The sequence below is a fragment of the Heptranchias perlo genome, chromosome 26 (assembly GCF_035084215.1).
Source record: "Heptranchias perlo isolate sHepPer1 chromosome 26, sHepPer1.hap1, whole genome shotgun sequence".
Taxonomy (NCBI): Eukaryota; Metazoa; Chordata; class Chondrichthyes; order Hexanchiformes; family Hexanchidae; genus Heptranchias; species Heptranchias perlo.
This window is the reverse complement of record NC_090350.1, coordinates 40,529,803-40,550,994: the sequence shown is the minus strand read 5'-3', so window position 1 is coordinate 40,550,994 and position 21,192 is coordinate 40,529,803. Positions and strand designations below refer to the sequence as shown.

At 43.1% G+C, this 21,192-nt stretch overlaps 1 protein-coding gene across 1 annotated transcript in view; it reads left to right on the top strand.

The window, feature by feature from the left end:
• The window catches only part of tcea3 (transcription elongation factor A (SII), 3), a 28,055-nt gene extending 11,930 nt beyond the window's left edge, over positions 1 to 16,125 (top strand). Inside the window, exons 6-14 of the mRNA XM_068006875.1 lie at positions 65 to 142; positions 1,978 to 2,055; positions 5,096 to 5,176; positions 6,176 to 6,327; positions 8,198 to 8,259; positions 10,559 to 10,708; positions 12,895 to 13,041; positions 13,391 to 13,462; positions 14,443 to 16,125. Of these exons, the coding sequence (XP_067862976.1) occupies positions 65 to 142; positions 1,978 to 2,055; positions 5,096 to 5,176; positions 6,176 to 6,327; positions 8,198 to 8,259; positions 10,559 to 10,708; positions 12,895 to 13,041; positions 13,391 to 13,462; positions 14,443 to 14,451 (829 nt within the window). The 3' untranslated portion in view covers positions 14,452 to 16,125. The remainder of the gene's footprint in view (positions 1 to 64; positions 143 to 1,977; positions 2,056 to 5,095; positions 5,177 to 6,175; positions 6,328 to 8,197; positions 8,260 to 10,558; positions 10,709 to 12,894; positions 13,042 to 13,390; positions 13,463 to 14,442) is intronic.
• Positions 16,126 to 21,192: the final 5,067 nt, after the last annotated feature.

The window sequence follows — 21,192 nt, the reverse complement described above, 5'->3', positions numbered from 1 at the left end:
TCGTTGCCGTTCTGGTTAAATGCATTAAAAACATTAAACATTAACACAAAGCATTACTTTGCAGGAGAGACTCCTCGAGCTCTATGTCACCAGCCACTCTTTCACCTGCTCCCAGAAAGAACTCCACAGACAAAGAGGAGAGGTAGGGCACGCTCCATCGTTTTATTAAAGGGCAGAGTCTCCTTGAAGAACTATTTGACAAACCTTTATTTTTTATGAAGGAATAGCGCAATGATGCCAATCTTGCTAAAACGCACCATCACTTGACTCATGTATGACTTCCATAGAGATGTCAGTGAAGTAAGGCTCTCATTCTTCCCCAATGCATGGCAAAAAAGTTTGTCAAAGACCTTTTTTCATGACGGGGGTATGCCTTTAAACTATTCAAAACTGAATGCGTTCTTTTAAAAAAAAACTAATTGAAGTTGTGTTCAATTGAAACACTTTATTCCCTGCAATATTGCTGAGGTGGAGTCTTTCTGTGATGTGTTCTCTATTTAAATGAAATTGACAGTCTTTTTTCTTGGCTAGATTGAATTTATTCGGTGATTGTGGCAAGCCATGATTCCAGTCTCCTTACTTGCAAATGTTTTGTTGTTGACGTACCTCGATGCTCACTAGTTCTTCCAGCATATGATCTGTACATGTAAATAGCAAACCAAATAGTTAACATCGATGAAACAAAATCTGCTCATTAGTTTAATGACTCGTTTCCAGGATTTGTTGGTGCTTTGCATGTACAAGCAGCCTTTGTTTCCCCCTCTCCAGCTATCCTGATGGCACTGACTTATTCTGGGGTTTCATAGGCACTGGCAACCCTCTGGCTGTCCTTTACATGTGAGCCTAGACAATGAGTATTGATGGGGGACATTAGAGGCGATCTATCTTGACCTCACTTGAACTTTCAGCAGGAGCCACTGGACTGTGATCTCTTGATCCCTAGCCAAACGCCTCTGAGAAAGAAAGTGAGATTTCCATTTTACATAGCGTTTTATCAGCTCTCTCCGAACCATCTTACAGTGCCTTACATACAATAACACCAACTTGCATTTATATAGCATCTTTAGCGTGATAAAACGTCCCAAGGCGCTTCACAGGAGCGTAATCAGGCAAAAATTGTCGCCTAGCCAAAGAGCGAGATATTAGGACAGGTGACCAAAAGCTTGGTCAAAGAGGTAGGTTTTAAGGAGCGTCTTAAAAGAGGAGAGAGAGAGGCGGAGGGGTTCATGGAGGGAATTCCAGAGCTTAGGGCCTAGACGGCTGAAGGCACGGCCGCCAATGGTGAGGGGAAGGAAGTGAGAGTTGCACAAGAGAATTATATACGATGAATTACATAGGCCAACCCTACGCCTCTAACTGCACCCCTACTTCAGGCATGGCTGAGATAAACAAATTCCAAATTAAACCTAGAACTCTTCTGGTCTGTATGGCACCATTCTACATTCAGGAGGTGCATTAAACCCACCCCGACCATCCAGTGACAAGCCATCAGGAGTGCCTGAGGCAGGTGTGTTGTTAGTCGTTTAAATGACTGGTTTCCAAAATTTGGCATTGGTTGAATCAAAGAAAGAAGCATTAAAGGAGGAGATGAGGGAATCATCTGTTCAATGACTTCAGATAAGTGGTCCCACTTGCAGAGTGTCACTAGACAATGATGCCAAGGGTAAAGTCTCGGGTGGGAGTGAAAATTCACTAGATCATGGACATTGGCCCTTCCACGAAGATTAGTTTGATTAAAATTAACATTGTTGTCGAGTTTGCAGGCTGCCTGTGACATCTTTCAGGGTTTACGGAGCTTTGCTGTGGATCTTGTGGACATTGATGTTAATCCACACAATTCTCACACAGTTTCTTTTTGGATGGATGAGAGGGTTTCTGGAAAGCAGTGAATATTATACAGTGATAACATCAAATTTCTGAGCAGGAGGAATGATTCACACTGAAAAGGTTCTAAAACACTCTTCTTTTCTATCACAGGAGAGATTCATTCAGCAAATCACCACCAATCATCTTGGATCTGCCAAGGAGAGTTTCAGCAGATAAGATAAATGATAGGTAACTGTCTTGTTGTTTCCCATGAGCAGAATAGAAATGGAAGCCTAATCCATCGTGAACAGGCTTTTTAAAAAAAAAATTCTTCTTCCCCAATTTTCCCCTCTCCTGAAGATGTTGACTCTTCCTAGTGCAGGGTCCCACTGATGCTGTCATCTTGTGATACCTCATCCAAGTGACCATCTTTCATATCTTAGCCTAGGCAGTGAGTGTCTGCAGGTTGATCGATTGTGGAAAGCACCACTGCAGTCTAATTCTGTCTTTGCCTGCTGTCCTTGCACTGTATTATGCAGCTGGGGGGTCACGAAATGGTGATCGGGGGCAGGATCACTGGCTGATCGTTTGACTCCCTTCAGTAGTTCTTGCTCCCCTAGCCGTATCCTGGCTGAGATCAGCTAACTCAGTACAGACCAGAAACCACACTATGGAGCTCCCTGGCCTTAGGGGATAGTACCAAAGAACACACCGCCATTCCCATCAGTCAATCTGGGAGGCAAGTTCCCGTTCATTTCCGTTACACCAGAAGAGAAAACAGGTACTTTGTCGCTCCCTGATGTGACGTGTTCCATAAGGACCTTTTCCCCCTCTTCCGAAAACCTATAATCAACAAAACCTACTAGTCCCTTCTTTGTACTGAGAACAGTGGGACCAAAGACACAGCCACAAGGTCACAATCCAACTCTTGTACTGTTTTACACCCACTTTAATGGCATTTGGACCAGAAACATACCACTGGGAAATGAATAACATAAATTTCCAGACAAGACCAGAGCAGTAAATTCCAGTACTCACCTGTCCCTACTTGTTGCATATTACTGCCAACTAACAGACTTGAACTTGTGAACACAGGCATAACTTGAATGTAAATGGCTAAATCTGGGTTAATGTAAGAAATATTGTTTGCTTAAAGATGTCTGAGTGAATGGCAAATATTGTATCTTGGTCAGTACATAACTTCAGTTGCCAACCAGCTGTAAATCTTAAAGGGGAATGTCTATTCATTTTATTGCTTCTTACAACAATAGATGTTTATAGCATTGAAAGAGGCTCATCGTGTCGGTGCTAGCTCCATGCCAGAAGTATCCAAAATTAACGTAGAGGAGATTTTAAGAGAATGGTACCAGGGATGAGGGACTTCAGTTATGTGGAGAGACTGGAGAAGCTGGGATTGTTCTCTGAACAGAGAAGGTTAAGGGGAGATTTGATTTGTGTTTAAAATCATGAATGGTTTTGATAGATTAAATAGGGAGAAACTGTTTCCAGTGGCAGGAGGGTCGGTAACCAGAGGATACAGATTTAAGGTAATTGGCAAAAGAACCAGAGGTGAGATGAAGTGAAATGTTTTTACGCAGCGAGTTGTTATGATCTGGAATGCGCTGCCTGGAAGGGCGGTGGAAGCAGATTCAATAGTAACTTTCAAAAGGGAATTGGATAAATATTTGAAGGGGAGAAATTTTCAGGGCTATGGGGAATGAGCAGGCAAGTAGATAGCTCTTTCAAAGAGCCGGCCCAGACAAGATGGGCTGAATGGCCTCCTTCTATGAAATCCCACCCTCCCACTTAACTCTTCGTACCCCCGTATCTTTCTCTGTTCCAAATATTTATCCAGTTTTCCCTTAAAAGACACAATGATCTCTGCCTCAACCCCTCCCTGTGGCAAAGCATTTCATGCTCCAACAACCCTCTGTGTGAAGAAATTTCTCTTAACTCTCTACGCACTCTTAGTGACCATTTTAAATTGATGACCCTTCGTCACTGACTCCCTAACCATGAGGAAATAATTTTTCCTCTAATTGTTCTATTAAAAACCCTTTATTTTAAAAATCTTTATTAAATCTCCTTTTCACGTTCCCCGGTCCAATGGAAATGGTCCCAGTATCTCAAGTCTCTCCTCATAACTGTAGTTTCGCATCCCTGACATTTTGTGGTACGTATATATAGCACCGTTAACTAGGCAAAATGAAATAGAGTTAGAGTCATAGAGTTATACAGCACGGATAGAGGCCCTTCGGCCCATCGTGTCCGCGCCGGCCATCAGCCCTGTCTACTCTAATCCCATATTCCAGCATTTGGTCCGTAGCCTTGTATGCTATGGCATTTCAAGTGCTCATCCAAATGCTTCTTGAATGTTGTGAGGGTTCCTGCCTCCACAACCCTTTCAGACAGTGAGTTCCAGACTCCAACCACCCTCTGGGTGAAAAAGTTCTTTCTCAAATCCCCTCTAAACCTCCCGCCTTTTACCTTGAATCTATGTCCCCTTGTTATAGAACCCTCAACGAAGGGAAAAAGCTCCTTAGTATCCATCCTATCTGTGCCCCTCATAATTTTGTACACCTCAATCATGTCCCCCCTCAGCCTCCTCTGCTCCAAGGAAAACAAACCCAATCTTCCCAGTCTCTCTTCATAGCTGAAGCACTCCATCCCTGGTAACATCCTGGTGAATCTCTTCTGCACCCTCTCCAAAGCGATCACATCCTTCCTGTAGTGTGGCGACCAGAACTGCACACAGTACTCCAGCTGTGGCCTAACCAGTGTTTTATACAGCTCCATCATAACCTCCTTGCTCTTATATTCTATGCCTCGGCTAATAAAGGCAAGTATCCCATATGCCTTCTTTACCACCTTATCTACCTGTTCCGCCGCCTTCAGGGATCTGTGAACTTGCACACCAAGATCCCTCTGACCCTCTGTCTTGCCTAGGGTCCTCCCATTCATTGTGTATTCCCTTGCCTTGTTAGTCCCTCCAAAGTGCATCACCTCGCACTTTTCAGGGTTAAATTCCATTTGCCACTGTTCCACCCATCTGACCAACCCATCTATATCGTCCTGCAGACTGAGGCTATGCTCCTCGCTATTTACCACCCTACCAATCTTTGTATCATCAGCGAACTTACTGATCATACCTTTTACATTCATATCCAAGTCATTAATGTAGACCACAAACAGCAAGGGACCCAGCACCGATCCCTGTGGTACCCCACTGGCCACAGGCTTCCAGTCACAAAAACATATCCTAAAACCCTTTTTTTTTTCTGTATTGTAGGAGAGATTCATTCAGCAGCAAATCACCAACAGCGGCATCACCAGCTCGAAGAAATTCAGCAGATAATATGAAAGAAGAAAGGTTAGATACTTGCTATATTTATTTTTATTATTCAGGGCCTTGGATCATAATGTAGGACAACAGCAAGGTTGGAAAGTAAAGTAGAACATGAAGTAAATCAGAAAGTAGTGGTTAGATGATGTGAAGCTTCAGTTTTGAAGACTTCAAAATAGTTGGAGGAAGGAAAGAAAGAAAGAGAGAGAGAGAGAGGTAAGGAGCTCCACAATTTTGAGTTCCTGGGAAAGAATGAGTTAGAATAGGAGACTGTGTATGTAATGGATCTTGGTTTCAAAGTACTGAGGATGTAGTGAGCAACAGTTGTGATCAAACTTGCTTAGTTCAGTCAGTACTTGTACCAGGCTCGAGGGGCTGAATGGCCTAGTCCTGTTCCTATGTTCTTTCAGATAGCATTGGCAATGGGGGAGTCAAGGAAGCTTCATCTGAACACAAAGTAGTAGTGAAACCAAGAATGTTGATAGATGGGGATGAACTACATGTGGTAGCTATTGGTTAGACAAGGCATCATTTGCACAATGTATCCCTTTATACTTTCCCCTCTTTTAAGGCCTCTTGCCATATGCAAAGCCTTATGTCACCAAAAGCCAAGAAGAAGGGGTTGGCTGGACTTAAGGACGCCCCTCACAAATGCTCTATGCTCAGCTAACCATACTGCCTGTTATCCCTTCCTACAATATTTGATGTCACAGCCAACTCCTGATGAATGGCCCCTAATGTGCAAAGTAGATTTGAACGCAAAACCCACTGGTTTTACTGCTTTGGAGCAAAGATTTTGCTGATTATAGACCAAGACCCCAATGTACATGAGCCTTTGGCAACTCAGTTTTTCCCCTTGATGGAGGATTTGTAACTTTGTCCCCATAGTAACAGCCCAGCAAATGATGCCTGTTGATCATAGTAATGAAGGTTTTTTTGGGGATACTTTGGGTTTTTATGTAGACTGCCCCTCCAGGTTGAACTTCCAGTAATTTACTCGCCTGACGCGTGCTACTGTTTTAACAGTGGAGGTGGCAGTAAAGGAAAGATGGAATCACCTTCTACCCCGGCCAGTCCTACCTTCTTCACACCAACCATTCTCCCTCCTTTCCTTTCAACTGGAGAATCCATCCGAGACAAATGCATAGAGATGTTAGTAGCAGCTTTGAAGACTGATGGTAAGATGCTTTTTCCACATGTTGAGTTGAGTTGGTTTGGTTTGTGGACAGTTTTTTTTTTTGAAACAGTGGCAGAGTGGTGGGAGTGGGGAACGAGAATGGAAAAGCTCAAGGCCATCTTGGCTAAGGTGGGGTGGAAGGGAAAAACAGAGCCAGGACAATTTCGCTTCAGAATTTATCAAATACGTTTGACGTAAAATTATGAATTCTCTTGGCTTTTTGACATTCAGGGAGTTTTTTGATTAAAGAATAAAGAACTTGCATTTATAAAGGGCCTTTCATGACCTCAGGGCATCCCAAAGCGCTTTACAGTCAGTTAAGTACTTTTGAGGTGTAGTCACTGTTGTAATGTAGGAAACGTGACAGCCAATTTACGCACTGCAAGATCCCACGACCAGCAATGAAATAAATGACCAGATAATCTGTTTTAATGGTGTTGTTTGAGGGATAAATATTAGCCAGGACACTGGGAAAACTCCCCTGCTCTTCTTCGAAATAATGCTATGGGATCTTTCACATCCACCTGAGGGCAGATGGGGCCTCGGTTTAACATCTCATCTGAAAGATGGCACCTGCAACAGTGCAGCACCCCCTTGTTACTGGCATGTCAGCCTAGATTTTTGTGCTCAAGTCGCTTGAGTGGGACTTGAACCCATAACCTACTGACCCAGAGACGAGAGAGCGACCCACTGAGCCACAGCCGACACCCAATTAGATGCTAAATGGGCTTTCTCCCAATTCATGGTTCCTTCAATTGTCCCCCCCTCCTTGATGGTAGCTTCTTTTCACCATCAATGAGAAGTAGTGGGTGGGGTGATAGGGGGAGTAAATTTGGTGAACCTGGGTGAGGATTCCATATTTACCAAACTGCCTGGGGATCTAAACGATATTGCCTGCGGCAATGGTGCTGCTGTCGGCTCCTGCTGTGGTGAGGCAATACTTTGGTGAAGTTACACTTTTTTCCCTGCTTATAGGAACAGCAGTAGGTCATTCAGCCCCTCGTGCCTGCTCCGCCATTTGATAAGATCATGGCTGATCTGTGATCTAACTCCATATACCTGCCTTTGGCCCATATCCCTTAATACCTTTGATTGCCAAAAAGCTATCTATCTCAGATTTAAATTTAGCAATTGAGCTAGTATCAATTGCCGTTTGCGGAAGAGAGTTCCAAACTTCTACCATCCTTTGTGTGTAGAAATATTTTCTAATCTCGCTCCTGAAAGGTCGGGCTCTAATTTTTAGACTGTGCCCCCTACTCCTAAAATCCCCAACCAGCGGAAATAGTTTCCCTCTATCCACCCTATCTGTTCCCCTTAATATCTTATAAACTTCGATCAGATCACCCCTTAATCTTCGAAACTCCAGAGAATACAACCCCAATTTGTGTAATCTCTCCTCGTAACTTAACCCTTGAAGTCCGGGTATCATTCTAGTAAACCTACGCTGCACTCCCTCCAAGGCCAATATGTCCTTCCGAAGGTGCGGTGCCCAGAACTGCTCACAGTACTCCAGGTGCGGTCTAACCAGGGTTATGTTGATACAAATCTCAATCAAAACAACTTTGCTCACTCTGGCTCCTTATGGCATCAAACTCTGAACCCGACTCTGTTAAACATAGTTTTAATGACGCAACGCCATCGGTAATGTGCGCAACAATTGCTGAACTTTGGCAGTGGATAGTTGGGGTGATTCCGTAATCCTCCACTCCTAGCAGGAAGAACATGGTGGGAAATCCTGGATGTGCAGCCCACGTTTCTCACCCCCATGTGCTCCCTGTGCGTGCTATTTCCTGCTGGGAGCACTGAATCGTCGAATTACCCCATATATTTCAACTCCAAATGTAGGAATAATTTACTGCTTCTTTCCATAGATGATTACAAAGACTATGGTGCCAACTGTGACAAAATGGGTGCAGAAATCGAGGATTATATCCTTTTGTAATAATCAGCAGTTATACTGAGTCTGAACGGTGTCAGGAAATCAAAGAAAGAGAGAAAGTAAGAAAATTTATATAACGCCTTTCATGACCTCAGGACATCCCAAAGTGCTTTACAGCCAATGAAGTACTTTTGAAGTGTAATCACCGTTGTAATTTAGGGAAACGCAGCAGCCAATTTGCCCACAACAAGCTCCCATAAGCAGCAGTGTGACAATGACCAGATAATCTCTGTGTTGGTTGAGGGATAAATATTGCCCAGGCCACCGGGGAGAACTCTCCTGCTCTTCTTTGAAAAAGTGCCATGGAATTTTTTTTTTACATCCACCTGAGAGGGCAGACAGGGCCTCGGTTTAACGTCTCGTCTGAAAGACGGCACCTCCGACAATGCAGCACTCCCTCAGTACTGGCACTGGGAGTGTCAGACTAGATTTTGTGCTCAAGTCCCTGGAGTGGGACTTGAACCCATGTCCTTCTGATTCAGAGGCAAGAGTGCTACCCACTGAGCCAAGGTTGACACAGATTTCAGAGTATAGTGAGACACACATGTAGTGGGAAATGGAACAAATTTCCACTTGTCATGCCCCGTTGAGCACTCCCAGGCCAAGTATAGTAATTGTCGATGGAGAATAAAGCTCACAACAATGTGTTTCAGCTCAAACCTCTGACTAACTCTACTGCATCACTGTGACTTTTCCATTTCCCACATCCAGCCACCTCTGTTGCCTCTGTGTGTGAGATTGCCTATCTCATTTCAGTTTCCTATTCACTAAAAGCTTGGTTTCAAGCTGCCCAACTTCATTTCACTCGGAGCTCGACTGGTAAAAAGAGGAGACTTTCACCTCATTCTGGGCTGGGTCAAAATCCAGGTTCCTGAGGGGAAAGGACAGTTTGCTAATCCTTTACACCACTGCAGCACCACCACTGGTGGGAGGGTGTAATTACAACGTGACAAGTTTACATAAGCAGTTTTTGTTATAAATGTTGACCTAGGAATTTAGAATGGAAACCTAAAAATAAGGATAGAATGTATGACTTAATGGGAACTCTAACGTCAGGGCGCCTTGCTCAAATTATACCCCACCCTGTAACCCTGCTTCACCTGAAAGTTGCACTTCATACAGAGCCACGATTAATCGACTAGTTCAATTTTTGTTAACTTTGATTTCATTAAAAGTTATCATTGGTGAAAAGTTTGAATAATCTTCACCAATGCTAACTTCTAATTAAATTCAAAGTTAACAAAAAATGAAATTAGTCGATTTCTGGTGATGTTGCATGAAGTGGAATTTTAACTCTTGTTTTTCAGGAATCATTTTCTTTCCCGCTTTCAAATACAGTGAAACCTGTAAATTACGGACACCTAAGGGATTGGCATCAGCTGTCCTTTTTCTGCAGGTGTCCTTATTTTCAAAATGGTTATTGTATATAGTGACAGTGGCTGCAGGGGGGATTCAAACCCCAATGCCGCAGGAACAGAAGGGAATCCAGTAACAATCCATTGGTCGTCACACTGTTCAGACTCGGATACTGTGCGTACTTTGAACATTTTAAAGTGTGACGTCAGGCTGTGTCCCGTGTTTAAAGGTGTAAAAGGGCTTGGTGCGTTGAAGGCTGTCCGTAGTTCGTAATTTGCGAGTGTCTGTGGTTTCAGAGTGCCTCTCGCATCTTTTACAATGTAAGTTATTTGGGACTGTTAACAAGGGTCAATTTTTTTGGGAGTGTCCGTTTTATACAGGTTTCACTGTAGATAAACTTTATCATTTTTCCCCCCAATTTGTTAAATTTTTTCATTAAGCATTCTTAACTGTATTCAGAAACTAACCAATCTATTTTTTTTAAAAACCCACCAGCTACATCATGAGACATCCAGATCACAAGATGGCTTCAGATGAAGAAAGCTCTTTGGCCCATTTGAGCTCATCCTTCTAGAATGCCAACCCTCAGGCTTCCCATTGCAGCTTTTCAATCTTTGAATATCTGCTGGGACTTCAGTTTAATGGTACTTCTGATGATGCAGTACTCCCTCAATAAAAGAAGGAAAGACTTCCAGTTTATATAGTGCTTTTCACAACCTCAGGATGTCCCAAAGCGCTTTAAAGCCAATGAAATATTTTTTGAAGTGCAGTCACTGTTGTAATGTAGGAAAACTACATTGGAGTGCTGGCCTAGATTAAGTGTTTAATTCCTGGAGTTAGGGGTTGAACCAGCAACTTTCTGACCCAGAGCTGAGAATGTAGACATTCCCAAATTGACACTTCTTCCATTATGTGTTTCTTAACCATTTCACATATCTACCAAGAGTTTCAGAAAACTGATATGAAATACAAAAACCGGGTCAGGAGCCGCATAAGTAACCTGAAGGACCCAAAGAACCCAAACCTGAGAAAGAACGTGTTGGCCGGTGCAATAGACCTCCTCCGCTTGGCAAGGATGACTGCAGAGGTGAGGTTGCTTTGAGGTGCATGTTAACACCCGCTGTGTTCAACAGTGCTGAGATGAAAAAACAGTGTGTGGTCGTGCAAAGGTAAAGTAAAATATTGTTGAGTTTTCTGGACTCTTGGCTTGCTACCACTTGGTGTCACCCATACACTTGTGCTGAACTTTATACGTGTTGGTGGCACTTCCACAACCCCAGGGATGGTGTGTTCGTAGTGCACTGCAGTTAGTGACCAGTCACAGGTTCAGAGGTGTGTGGAGGGTAGGTTCTATGCTACCTTGTTCAGGACGGTGGAATCGAATGCCCAGAGCCAACAGGAATTTGTGCCAGGGTTTTCTGTAAAGGGCATGCTTTACTAAAATTCTCATCCTTGTTTTCAAATCCCTCCATGGCCTCACCCCTCCCTATCTCTGTAACCTCCTCCAGCCCAACAACCCTCTGAGATCTCTGCGCTTCTACAATTCTGGCCTCTTATGCATCCCCAATTTTAATCGCTCCACCGTTGACATTTGTGCCTTTGAGCTGCCGGGGCCCTATGCCCTGGAATTCCCTCCCTAAATCTCTCCGCCTCGCCACCTCCCCTCCTTTTAAGACGCTCCTTAAAACCTACCTCTTTGACCAAGCTTTTGGTCACCTGTCCTGATATCTCTTTGTTGTTCCATGTCAAGTTTTGTCTGATAATACTCCTGTGACGTGCCTTGGGACGTTTCACTATGTCAAAGATGCTAAATAAATGCAAGCTGCTTCCTGCTGGATAGGTTACGTTAAAATGATCCCCCCCACCCCTCCAACCCAAGTGTCAGGCAGGGCACTACGAGAACGGTGTTGAGTGGAAGCCAGCCAATTCTACACGTGAACCATCCTGGATCTCTTATTCACACCTTGGGAAGATTTGAGAGCAGTTTCCCGGTTTTAGAGGGCCCGGGGAAATCCATAAAGAGGAAAGGAGCAAAATGGCCTAAAAAACAAAGGCTTTAGTTAGAGGGAAAACAAGTGGCCCATTTTATTGCCTGGTGTGACAGTAAGGCACACAGACCAGGTCCAATCCCCAATCTGCGCTGTGATAACTGATCTGGGCTATAGTCAGTCTTGGTGCCCCTTGTACTAGAGAAAGGAAAAAACAGCCAGCGTTTCTGCTCCTGATTTGATAGGAAGGCAACATAGGAACCATTCCATATGTACGGCTGACTTCCATAAAGAAGGGTATGTGAAGATAGGAACAGGAGTAGGACATTCAGCCCCTCCAGTCTATTCTGCCATTGAATTACATCATGGCTGATCTGTATCTTAACTCCATCTACCCACCTTGGTTCCATATCATTTAATACCCTCGCCTAACAAAAATCTATCAATCTCAGTTTTGAAATTTTCAATTAACCCTCAGCCTCATCAGCTTTTTTTGGGGGGAGAGAGTTCCAGATTTCCACTCCCCTTTGTGTGAAGAAGTGCCTCCTGACATCACCCCTGAACGGCCTAGCTCTAATTTTAAGGTTATGCCCCCTTGTTCTGGACTCCCTCTACCAGAGGAAATAGTTTCTCTATCTACCCTATCAAATCCTTTAATCATCTTAAACACCTGATCTCCAGTGACACCTGCTGGAATGTTCACATGTGCACATTGAATGAGAATGGAACTGGCCCAGTTGCAGTGCCTCCCCAGTCAAATAGCCAACTTGCGTTCACTGTACACGTTCACAGACTAAGAATAGCCATTTGGGTAAGGCACTAAAGGGCTGCTGCTGCACTTGGAACGGTATCACAGTGGCAGCTTCCGTCTTTGAGGGGAGGGGATGAGGGTGAAGAGCTGACAAAGGGAACTTGGTCCGTCTTATTTGTATGGTACAATGGACACACTCTAGAAATGGCACTACTTGTATGTGTTAAATTTTGGATCCAATAGCATAAGGCCGCACTGTATTATGGTTTTATAAGCAGGTAACGTCCTCTGATTTTTTTCACGAAACTTGAACTTTCTGGAAAACTTGGAGTTGAGCCTGACTTTCCAACTGTATTGTTGACTTTGACTCAATGATTTGGGTCTGGGTTTGGTTTCAATGGGCTCACGTACACTGGAACCAAGGTGAGGTGGAGACCTGAACCAATCTGCCTATCCCTAACATGGGTTATTTATGGAGTTGTAACAATCCAATAGGTTGACTGCCGCCTCTATTGTTCACCCCTGTCTTCACAGGAGATGGCCAGCGATGAGTTAAAGGAGCTTCGCAGTGTGATGACCCAGGAAGCTATCAGAGAACATCAAATGGCCAAGACAGGTGGAACTCATTCGAGTCTCCTTCAGTGTGGGAAATGCAAGAAGAAAAATTGTACTTATAATCAGGCACGTGGACTTTGTTGCAATAAGATCAGTAATAAAAACCTCACTGTGCCATGCTCTAGGTGTACGGTACATATTATTACCCAAATTTTCCTGTGCTCTGCCACTGTGAAAATCTTGGTGATACTTCACAGCTGAACATTGAAATTTATGCTTAATATTTCATCAACTAGATGGTATAGAAAGTTATATTTTACTCCAATGGAGCACAAATCAGAGATTGGATATGGAGGTCAGTATGCCCAATTCACACATCTCCTGAACTCCCGGTCATTAAGTTGACCCTGTGATCTAGTCATGTGTAGGTCAAAGGCTGATTTCATAAATCTTTTCTTTTAAATTATCTCCATAGGTTCAGACCCGTAGTGCTGATGAACCAATGACCACGTTCGTTCTGTGTAATGAATGCGGAAACCGATGGAAGGTATCTTTCTTTTCTTTCTTTCTTATTTCCTTTCCTTTCCTTTCATTCATGTTTCCCCCTCCTCCCAATTCCTCCCTTTCTCGCCCAAGGTAATGACTCTCATTGGGGTTCAGTTCCATTCTGCATGAGTGGTGGGTGAGCCAAGAGAATGAGTATTGGCACATTATTCAACCATGAGGGCTATTGCAAGTCCAATCGTGTCTTTGCTCAAAGTCTGTAGACATCCACTTTCCAGCGGGGGGGGGGGGTCACTGGATAATGATTACGGGTGAGAATTCTGGACAATTCCACCCCCTCCCCCCATCACTACCTCCAAGTCTGGTGGAAACTTTCTCCCCCCCCCCCCTCTCCCCCCCCATTCCATTTTCCTCGCCTTGTCTCTGAAGGCTGTTGCCTCAAGCTGGGCTAATAGTTCCAAGCCTGCTGACAGCTTTCCATTACCCTACTCAACTGACCATTTTTAATGTGTGACACGGTGTGTGCCAGCAAGCTCTTCCACTGTGGAGATTCCACAGGCCAGACCTAAATCTGTTTTCATCCAGTATCCTTTCCAGCGCAGGTCACTAGATAGCAAGGCGGGACCAAGAAGCTGGGATCATTACTGTTTTTTCCCCACTCCCTAGCATTGGTGCAATGATGCTAATTATAGCCAAGTTACTACTGCCCCAGTTAACACTGGCAATCAAACATGGGATCTTCCTAGTCTGGAAAACTCAATGAGAAATTGGAAGAGCACCTCCCCAATAAACTATCTCTACATATTATGGGGAATAAGAGAGACTGGAGCATGTTACTAGGCTGTCTCACATCCATGGGCAGTGATGTTGATGAAAGCATCTTGGCTTTGCTTCTGTAGGTTGATGTAATCCCTTGATGTGTCACTGCTCTGCAGCACAGTTAAGCAAACAGCCATTCATCTTTAATTAGAGTCCAGTCAATATTAAACTCCGAAAACATTTTAATTTCTTTTCTCGTTTCAGTTCTGCTGATTGACTGGACAACATTGAAACATTCTTCACTACAATTTAAATCGCAATCTTTTGAGGGGATTTGTGGGGTGGGGGGCGGGTGGTGGTGGAGGAAGGAGAGGAGAAAGAGTGTATTCGAGAAAAGCCAGAGACTTTCGCTGTGCCTTTTCTATCCTTTTCATCAAAGGATTCAAGAGCAATTCAATTCTTGACCGTTAACCCTTTAAGAACTGAACGATCTCTGCAGCTTTCGCAAGCTGTGTGTCTGTTTTCTGCTGTGTAAATTGGATCTACGGGAGATTTAGATTTCTGTACCTGATGCTCACTGTGAATATTATTAAATCATTTGCGGATTGCACAGAATCAAAATTTTAGGGCATTCTCAAAATTCAAAGAAACACTTTTCGAGATGTATTTCGTTGCAGGAATATTAAGCTGGTCCTCAAAGGGTTAATTTTTGTTGATGGAACCATAAGTTTATATGTAGGACATTTCTCACTCATCAGATTTGTAAAGAGTGCAACGTTAAAAACCTTAGTTTGAGATTGAACTGAAGTAGTTTATTTTATGTTTTAAAACATTGTCTGGACCCGAGTCTCCTTAGAATAACTAGTATTGAGAAATCAATGACACGCTCACAGGAGAGTATTGCATTCGTCCGAAAGCCCAGTTACTGCCAACACACCTTAAAGGTACTGTCTGTTCTTACTTTTTGCTGATCACTGTCCCATTTGTTTTTCTTTTAAGACCCTCCCTCCCCCCACACTTACTTCCAAATGCCCTCCCACCTCCAGATTTCTCCCTCTTTAGAAGGTGCTGGCTGTTACTGAGGTTACAGTTCCATGAGCTATGGATGCCCTCCTACCTCGCCAGGAAGCTATTTGGTCATGAGGGTGTCACAACTGAGCCTGATTCTTCCCCATTGACCGCACATGCACACAATTGAAGTCAATGGAAAAGCATACCTGGTGCAGTGTAAAAGGTGGGGGGGCTGTTGATTTGCTATGATTAGGGGTTGCCAACTCTGGTTGGACATATTCCTGGAGGTTTCATCACAGGACTGCCTGCCTTCAATTGCCCCGCCCCCACACTCCTGTCATTGGTTGCCCGACATGTCCATCCTCGCGGTGCCCCGCCTTCCCACAGCCAATTGGAAAGTGAACAGACTCTTCATTACCCGATTGGATGATTCTTGACTGTCAGTCAAACAGCATTTTTCCCCCTTTTTTTTATAACCAGTAAATAAAAGTGTTCATAGAAAATTGAACAAAAAACAATTTTTTAAATGACCCTATGATTTTTCTCCCCAGTGTTGCTCACAGCAGTGTCCTGGAGATTAATCTTTAATTCCTGGAAACTCCAGGGCAATCCTGGAGGGTTGGCAACCCTACTCCTCGTGTTTAAATAGGGGTATTTCTGAGTCTGTTTTTAAGTGTCTGTGAAATGTTTTCCTGTAGATATTTGATACGAAATGTGTGTTTGTTTTTTTCAAACTGTTCCTTTAGACTGCCCTTGCTACTTTGCAGAAAAAGGAATCTTTAGTTGCATTTTTAAATGTAGCTTTTCCCCATTTCAGGCCAGTTTCAGATTTCAGTGAACGAGAGTAGGGTGTACTTGCCCTTAACTTGCTTTAGAAATGCGAGTGTCAACAAATGATTAAATAAAACGGACTAAACCTTTTTGTCTTTTTTTAAATCGTATTTTCCTTCCATTTTTTTTCCACTTAGAATGAGTTTGAGTTTCAGAGGAGGCTGGTCTGAGATAGTCAAATATTATGTACATAGAATTACATAGAATGTACAGCCATAGAAACAGGCCATTCGGCCCAACTGGTCAGTGCCGGTATTTATGCTCCACACGAGTCTCTTCCCACCTTACTTCATCTCACCCTATCAGCATATCCTTCTATTCCTTTCTCCCTCATGTGTTTATCTAGCTTCCCCTTAAATGCATCTATGTTATTCACCTCAACTATTCCTTGTGGTAGAGACTTCCACATTCTAACCACTCTCAGGGTAAAGAAGTTTCTCCTGAATTCATAAGAACATAAGAACATAAGAAATTGGAGCAGAAGTAGGCCAATCGGCCCCTCGAGCCTGCTCCGCCATTCAATAAGATCATGGCTGATCTGATCCCAACCACAAATCTAAAGAACACAAGAAGTCGGAGCAGGACCCGGCCACATAGCCCCTGGGCCCTCTCCGCCACCCACAGGGCATTGACCGATCCGAACTCAGCTTCATGTCCAATTTCCTGCCCGCTCCCCATAACCCCTAATTCCCTTTACTTCTAGGAAACTGTCTATTTCTGTTTTAAATTTATCTAATGATGTAGCTTCCACAGCTTCCTGGGGCAGCAAATTCCACAGACCGACCACCCTCTGAGTGAAGAAGTTTCTCCTCATCTCAGTTTTGAAAGAGCAGCCCCTTATTCTAAGATTATGCCCCCTAGTTCTAGTTTCACCCATCTTTGGGAACTTCCTTACTGCATCCACCCGATCAAGACCCTTCACAATCTTATATGTTTCAATAAGATCGCCTCTCATTCTTCTGAACTCCAATGAGTAGAGTCCCAATCTACTCAACCTCTCCTCATATGTCCGCCCCCTCATCCCCGGGATTAACCGAGTGAACCTTCTTTGTACTGCCTCGAGAGCAAGTATGTCTTTTCTTAAGTATGGAGACCAAAACTGTATGCAGTATTCCAGGTTGAATTTATTAGTGATTATCTTATTATTATCTTATAATTTTAAAGACCTCTATCAGGTCACCTCTCAACCGTCTCTTTTCTACAGAAAAGAGCCCTAGCCTGTTCAGTCTTTCCTGATAGTTCTAACCTCTCAGATCTGGTATCATTCTTGTGACTCTTGCACTTTCTCCAATGCCTCTATATCCTTTTTGTAATATGGAGACCAGAACTGTGCACAGTTCTAAGTGGGGTCTAACCAAGGTTCTGTACAAGTTTAACATAACTTTTCTGCTTTGGAATTTCTATTCCTCTAGAAATGAGCCCCAATGCTTTGTTTGCAATTTTTATGGCTTTATTAACATGTGTTGCTTCTTTTAATAATTTGTGAACCTGTACCCCTAGATCCCTTAGCTCCTGTACCCCCTTATTTTCCAAGGAGTAGGTGGCCTCCTAATTTCTCTTCCAAAATGCATCACCTCACATTATTCTATATTGAAATGTATTTGCCATTTACACGCCCATTCTGCAAGTTTGTTAATGTCGTCTTGTAAATATCCCGCTGATACTTACAAATATTGTACGGCTAATTAGGCGGGATGCCAGAGGGTACTTGGCGCCTGAGGAACCGCACACCGGTATAAGTGTGAGCACACTGAGCCAAACTTGGCATTCATACCCACCACAAGGGGGCACAGACTCTACCTCAGCAGAACGGATTTAGTTACTTTACACAGAGGGTGATGGATGTATGGGATAAAATGCTTGGAGAGGCAGATAGTATCTGCAAATTAAAGAGGGAACTGAATAGAGATTTGGCAGAGAAATGATTGAGGGGTGAGAGGTAGTGTATTATACATTTCAAACTGAGGTGGACTGTACTGGGCACTTCCGTTTCCTGTACATTGCTATGTTGTCACCTCCATAACCACCAATTAGTCCCATCCAGTCTGGATGGGTCACGGTCACCGCTGACAAAATATCAGAAACAGAAACCTGGTCCATTTCTAATCCCTGAAACGGTCAGCATAGATTGATTTCAGATTGTTCTCAGTTGGCTCTTCCATCCTGATGGGCACGCCTTGTTTTAAAATGATTAAAACTTTCCAAGAATATCCTCTTTTTCTAACATGGGGCGAAATGTGTATGCGGCAGAACAATGGCAGCTGATATTTAATACAGACAATTGTAAAGTTCTGCAGACAGGAAGGAAAAGAGATGATAAACATACTGCATAAATGGTGTTGAAATAACTTTCTGCATTTCTAATAGACTTGACAGTTAACATGTCCAACCGACACAGAGATAAAGCCAATAGAATGTTGAACTACTTAGTCAAAACAGGAGGATGCAAGTCAGAGGAAGTTAAGATCAAACTGTAGAAGTGCTCCGGATGGACCGCACCATTAAATCAATGGAAGTGAACATCGGAAGCTTTCTATAACGGGCGGCCAATACGCAACGCCAATTTTATGCCCAGAGGCAAGTTGAAAATCTACCCCTGAGGTGTCTGGGCGGTCACCTTACAGAGGTATACAAGATTGGAAATGGTATGCAAAGGTACATCTGGAAAATTACTTTCTTAACGTGTAAGAGTAGGACAAAGGTTCAAACTAGTCAAAGGTAAATTTAGGACTAATATCAGGGAGTTCTTTACTCCGAGAGTAATCAACACATCAAGTGGACTCCCAGGTTAAGTAGTAGAAGCATAAACTGGGAACATAGGAACAGGAATAGGCCATTCAGCCTGTTCCGCCATTCAATTAGATCATGGCTGATCTGTACCTCAACTCCATTTACCTGCCTTTGTTCTACATTCCTTGATACCTTTATCCAACAAAAATCTGTTGATTTCAGTCTTGAAAGCTCCAATTGACCCCCAGCATCCACAGCGAGGGAGAGTGAGTTCCAATTTTCCACTACCCTTTGTGTGGAAAAAGTGCTTCCTGTTTTCACCCCTAAATGGTCATTATTTTCTCCATTACCATTTTTTTTTTGCTTATATTAAATCAATTTTCCTCCCCTTGACTTATTTTTAGGTTCCCTTGTACCTCTTTCTCCACTGTGAAAATGAACACAAAGTTTTCATTTAACAAGTCTGCTATTTCCTTATTATCCATTTATGGTTTTGTCTGCATCTGTCTTTAATGGGCCTACATTCCCCTTTTCCATTCTCTTTCTTTATATATTTATAAAAACATTTGCTGTTAGCTTTAATATCCCTTGCAAGTTTTATTTAGATTTCCTTTTTGCACCTCTCATTACTTTCTTTGTGTCCCTTTGTTGCATTTTATAGCTTATCCAGTCTGCTGGATTTCCACCTTTCCCTGCATTTGTGTAAGTCTTCTCTTTTGTTTGATACAGTCTCTTACCTCATTTGTTGACCAAGGTTGCTTAACTACACAAGGGGAGCCTTTGCCTTTTAGGGGTATGTACTGGTTTTGTATTGGTACCAACATGTCTTTGCATACTTTGTAGGTTTATCCATAATCATTTAAGAAACAATTGGATGTTGCAATATGGGGACTTTAGGGTTTTTCTGAATGGATGAATTAAGATGTAATAATCTTGTGATCTTGGCTCACTCATGATGTACACAAATCTTTGAAGGTGGCAGGACAAAATGATAAGGCTGTTTTTTTTAAAAAAGCATATGGGATCCTCGGCTTTATAAATAGAGGCATGGAGTACAACAGCAAGGAAATTGTGCTAAATCTTTATAAAACACTGGTTAGACCTCAGCTGGAGTATTGTGTCCAATTCTGGGCTCCACACTTTAGGAAGATGTCAAGACCTTGGAGAGTGCAGAGGAGATTTACCAGAATGGTACCAGGGATGGGGGAATACAGTTATGTGGAGAGATGAGAGAAGCTGGGATTGTTGTTCTTAGAGCATAGAAGGTTAAGGGGAGATTTAATAGAGGTGTTCAAAATTATGTTTTTGATAGAGTAGATAGAACCATAGAAAAGGTACAGCACAGAAGGGGGCCATTCGGCCCATCGTGTCCGTACCGACTTGAAGAACAACCAGGTGCCCATTCTAATCCCACCTTCCAGCACCCGGTCCGTAGCCTTGCAGCTTACAGCACTTTAGGTGCAGGTCTAGGTACTTTTTAAAAGAGTTGAGGGTCCCTGTCTCTACCACCAATTCGGGCAGTGAATTCCATACACCCAACACCCTCTGGGTAAAAAAAAGTTTTTCCTCATGTCCCCTCTAATCCTTCCGCCAATCAGCTTAAACCCATGTCCTCTAGTTCTTGAACTCTCCGCTAGGGGAAACAGGTACTTCCTGTCTACTCTATCTGGGCCCCTCGTAATTTTGTACACCTCAATCAAGTCTCCCCTCAGCCTCCTCTGCTCCAAGGAAAACAACCCCAGCCTATCCAATCTCTCCTCGTAACTGCAATTTTCAAGCCCTGGCAACATTCTTGTAAATCTTCTCTGCATAGGGAGAAACTGTTTCCACTGGTTTGATAACCAGAAGACACAGATTTAAGATAATTGGCAAAAAAGCAAGAGGGGGAATGTGGAGAATTTTTTTTACGCAGTGAGTTGTTATGATTTGGAATGCGCTGCCTGAAAGGGCGGTGGAAGCAGATTCAATAGTAACTTTCAAAAGGGAATTGGACATTTAGTTAAAAAGAAAAAAATTGCAGGGTTATGGTAAAGAGCAGGGGGAGTGGGACTAATTGGTATGATTCTATGATAAAACATCACAATTTAACTTAATTTTAGCACAGCACGAGTAGAGTGAGCACAGGCAGTTGTGATTTTTCTCTCTCATTCTACATCATTAAATGCACCTAAATCTTCACAACACACTTGCAACCATTAAACGATATACACCCAAGAGACTGTGCAGCCATTAGGCACAGCAATAACTGTCTAATATACATTGTATTAAACTATGATTATCCTGGTGGAACCTCTAATTCCTGAACTGAACAATTAAGATAGAGTTCGGAAGCCTGAGTCTGGTTTAAGGTAGGTCACAATCCAGGCTACCAACAATAACAACTGGGCTACAAAATTTCAAGGTGTAGGGTGCTTTAATTTCTTATGATGGCGCATTGGGTAT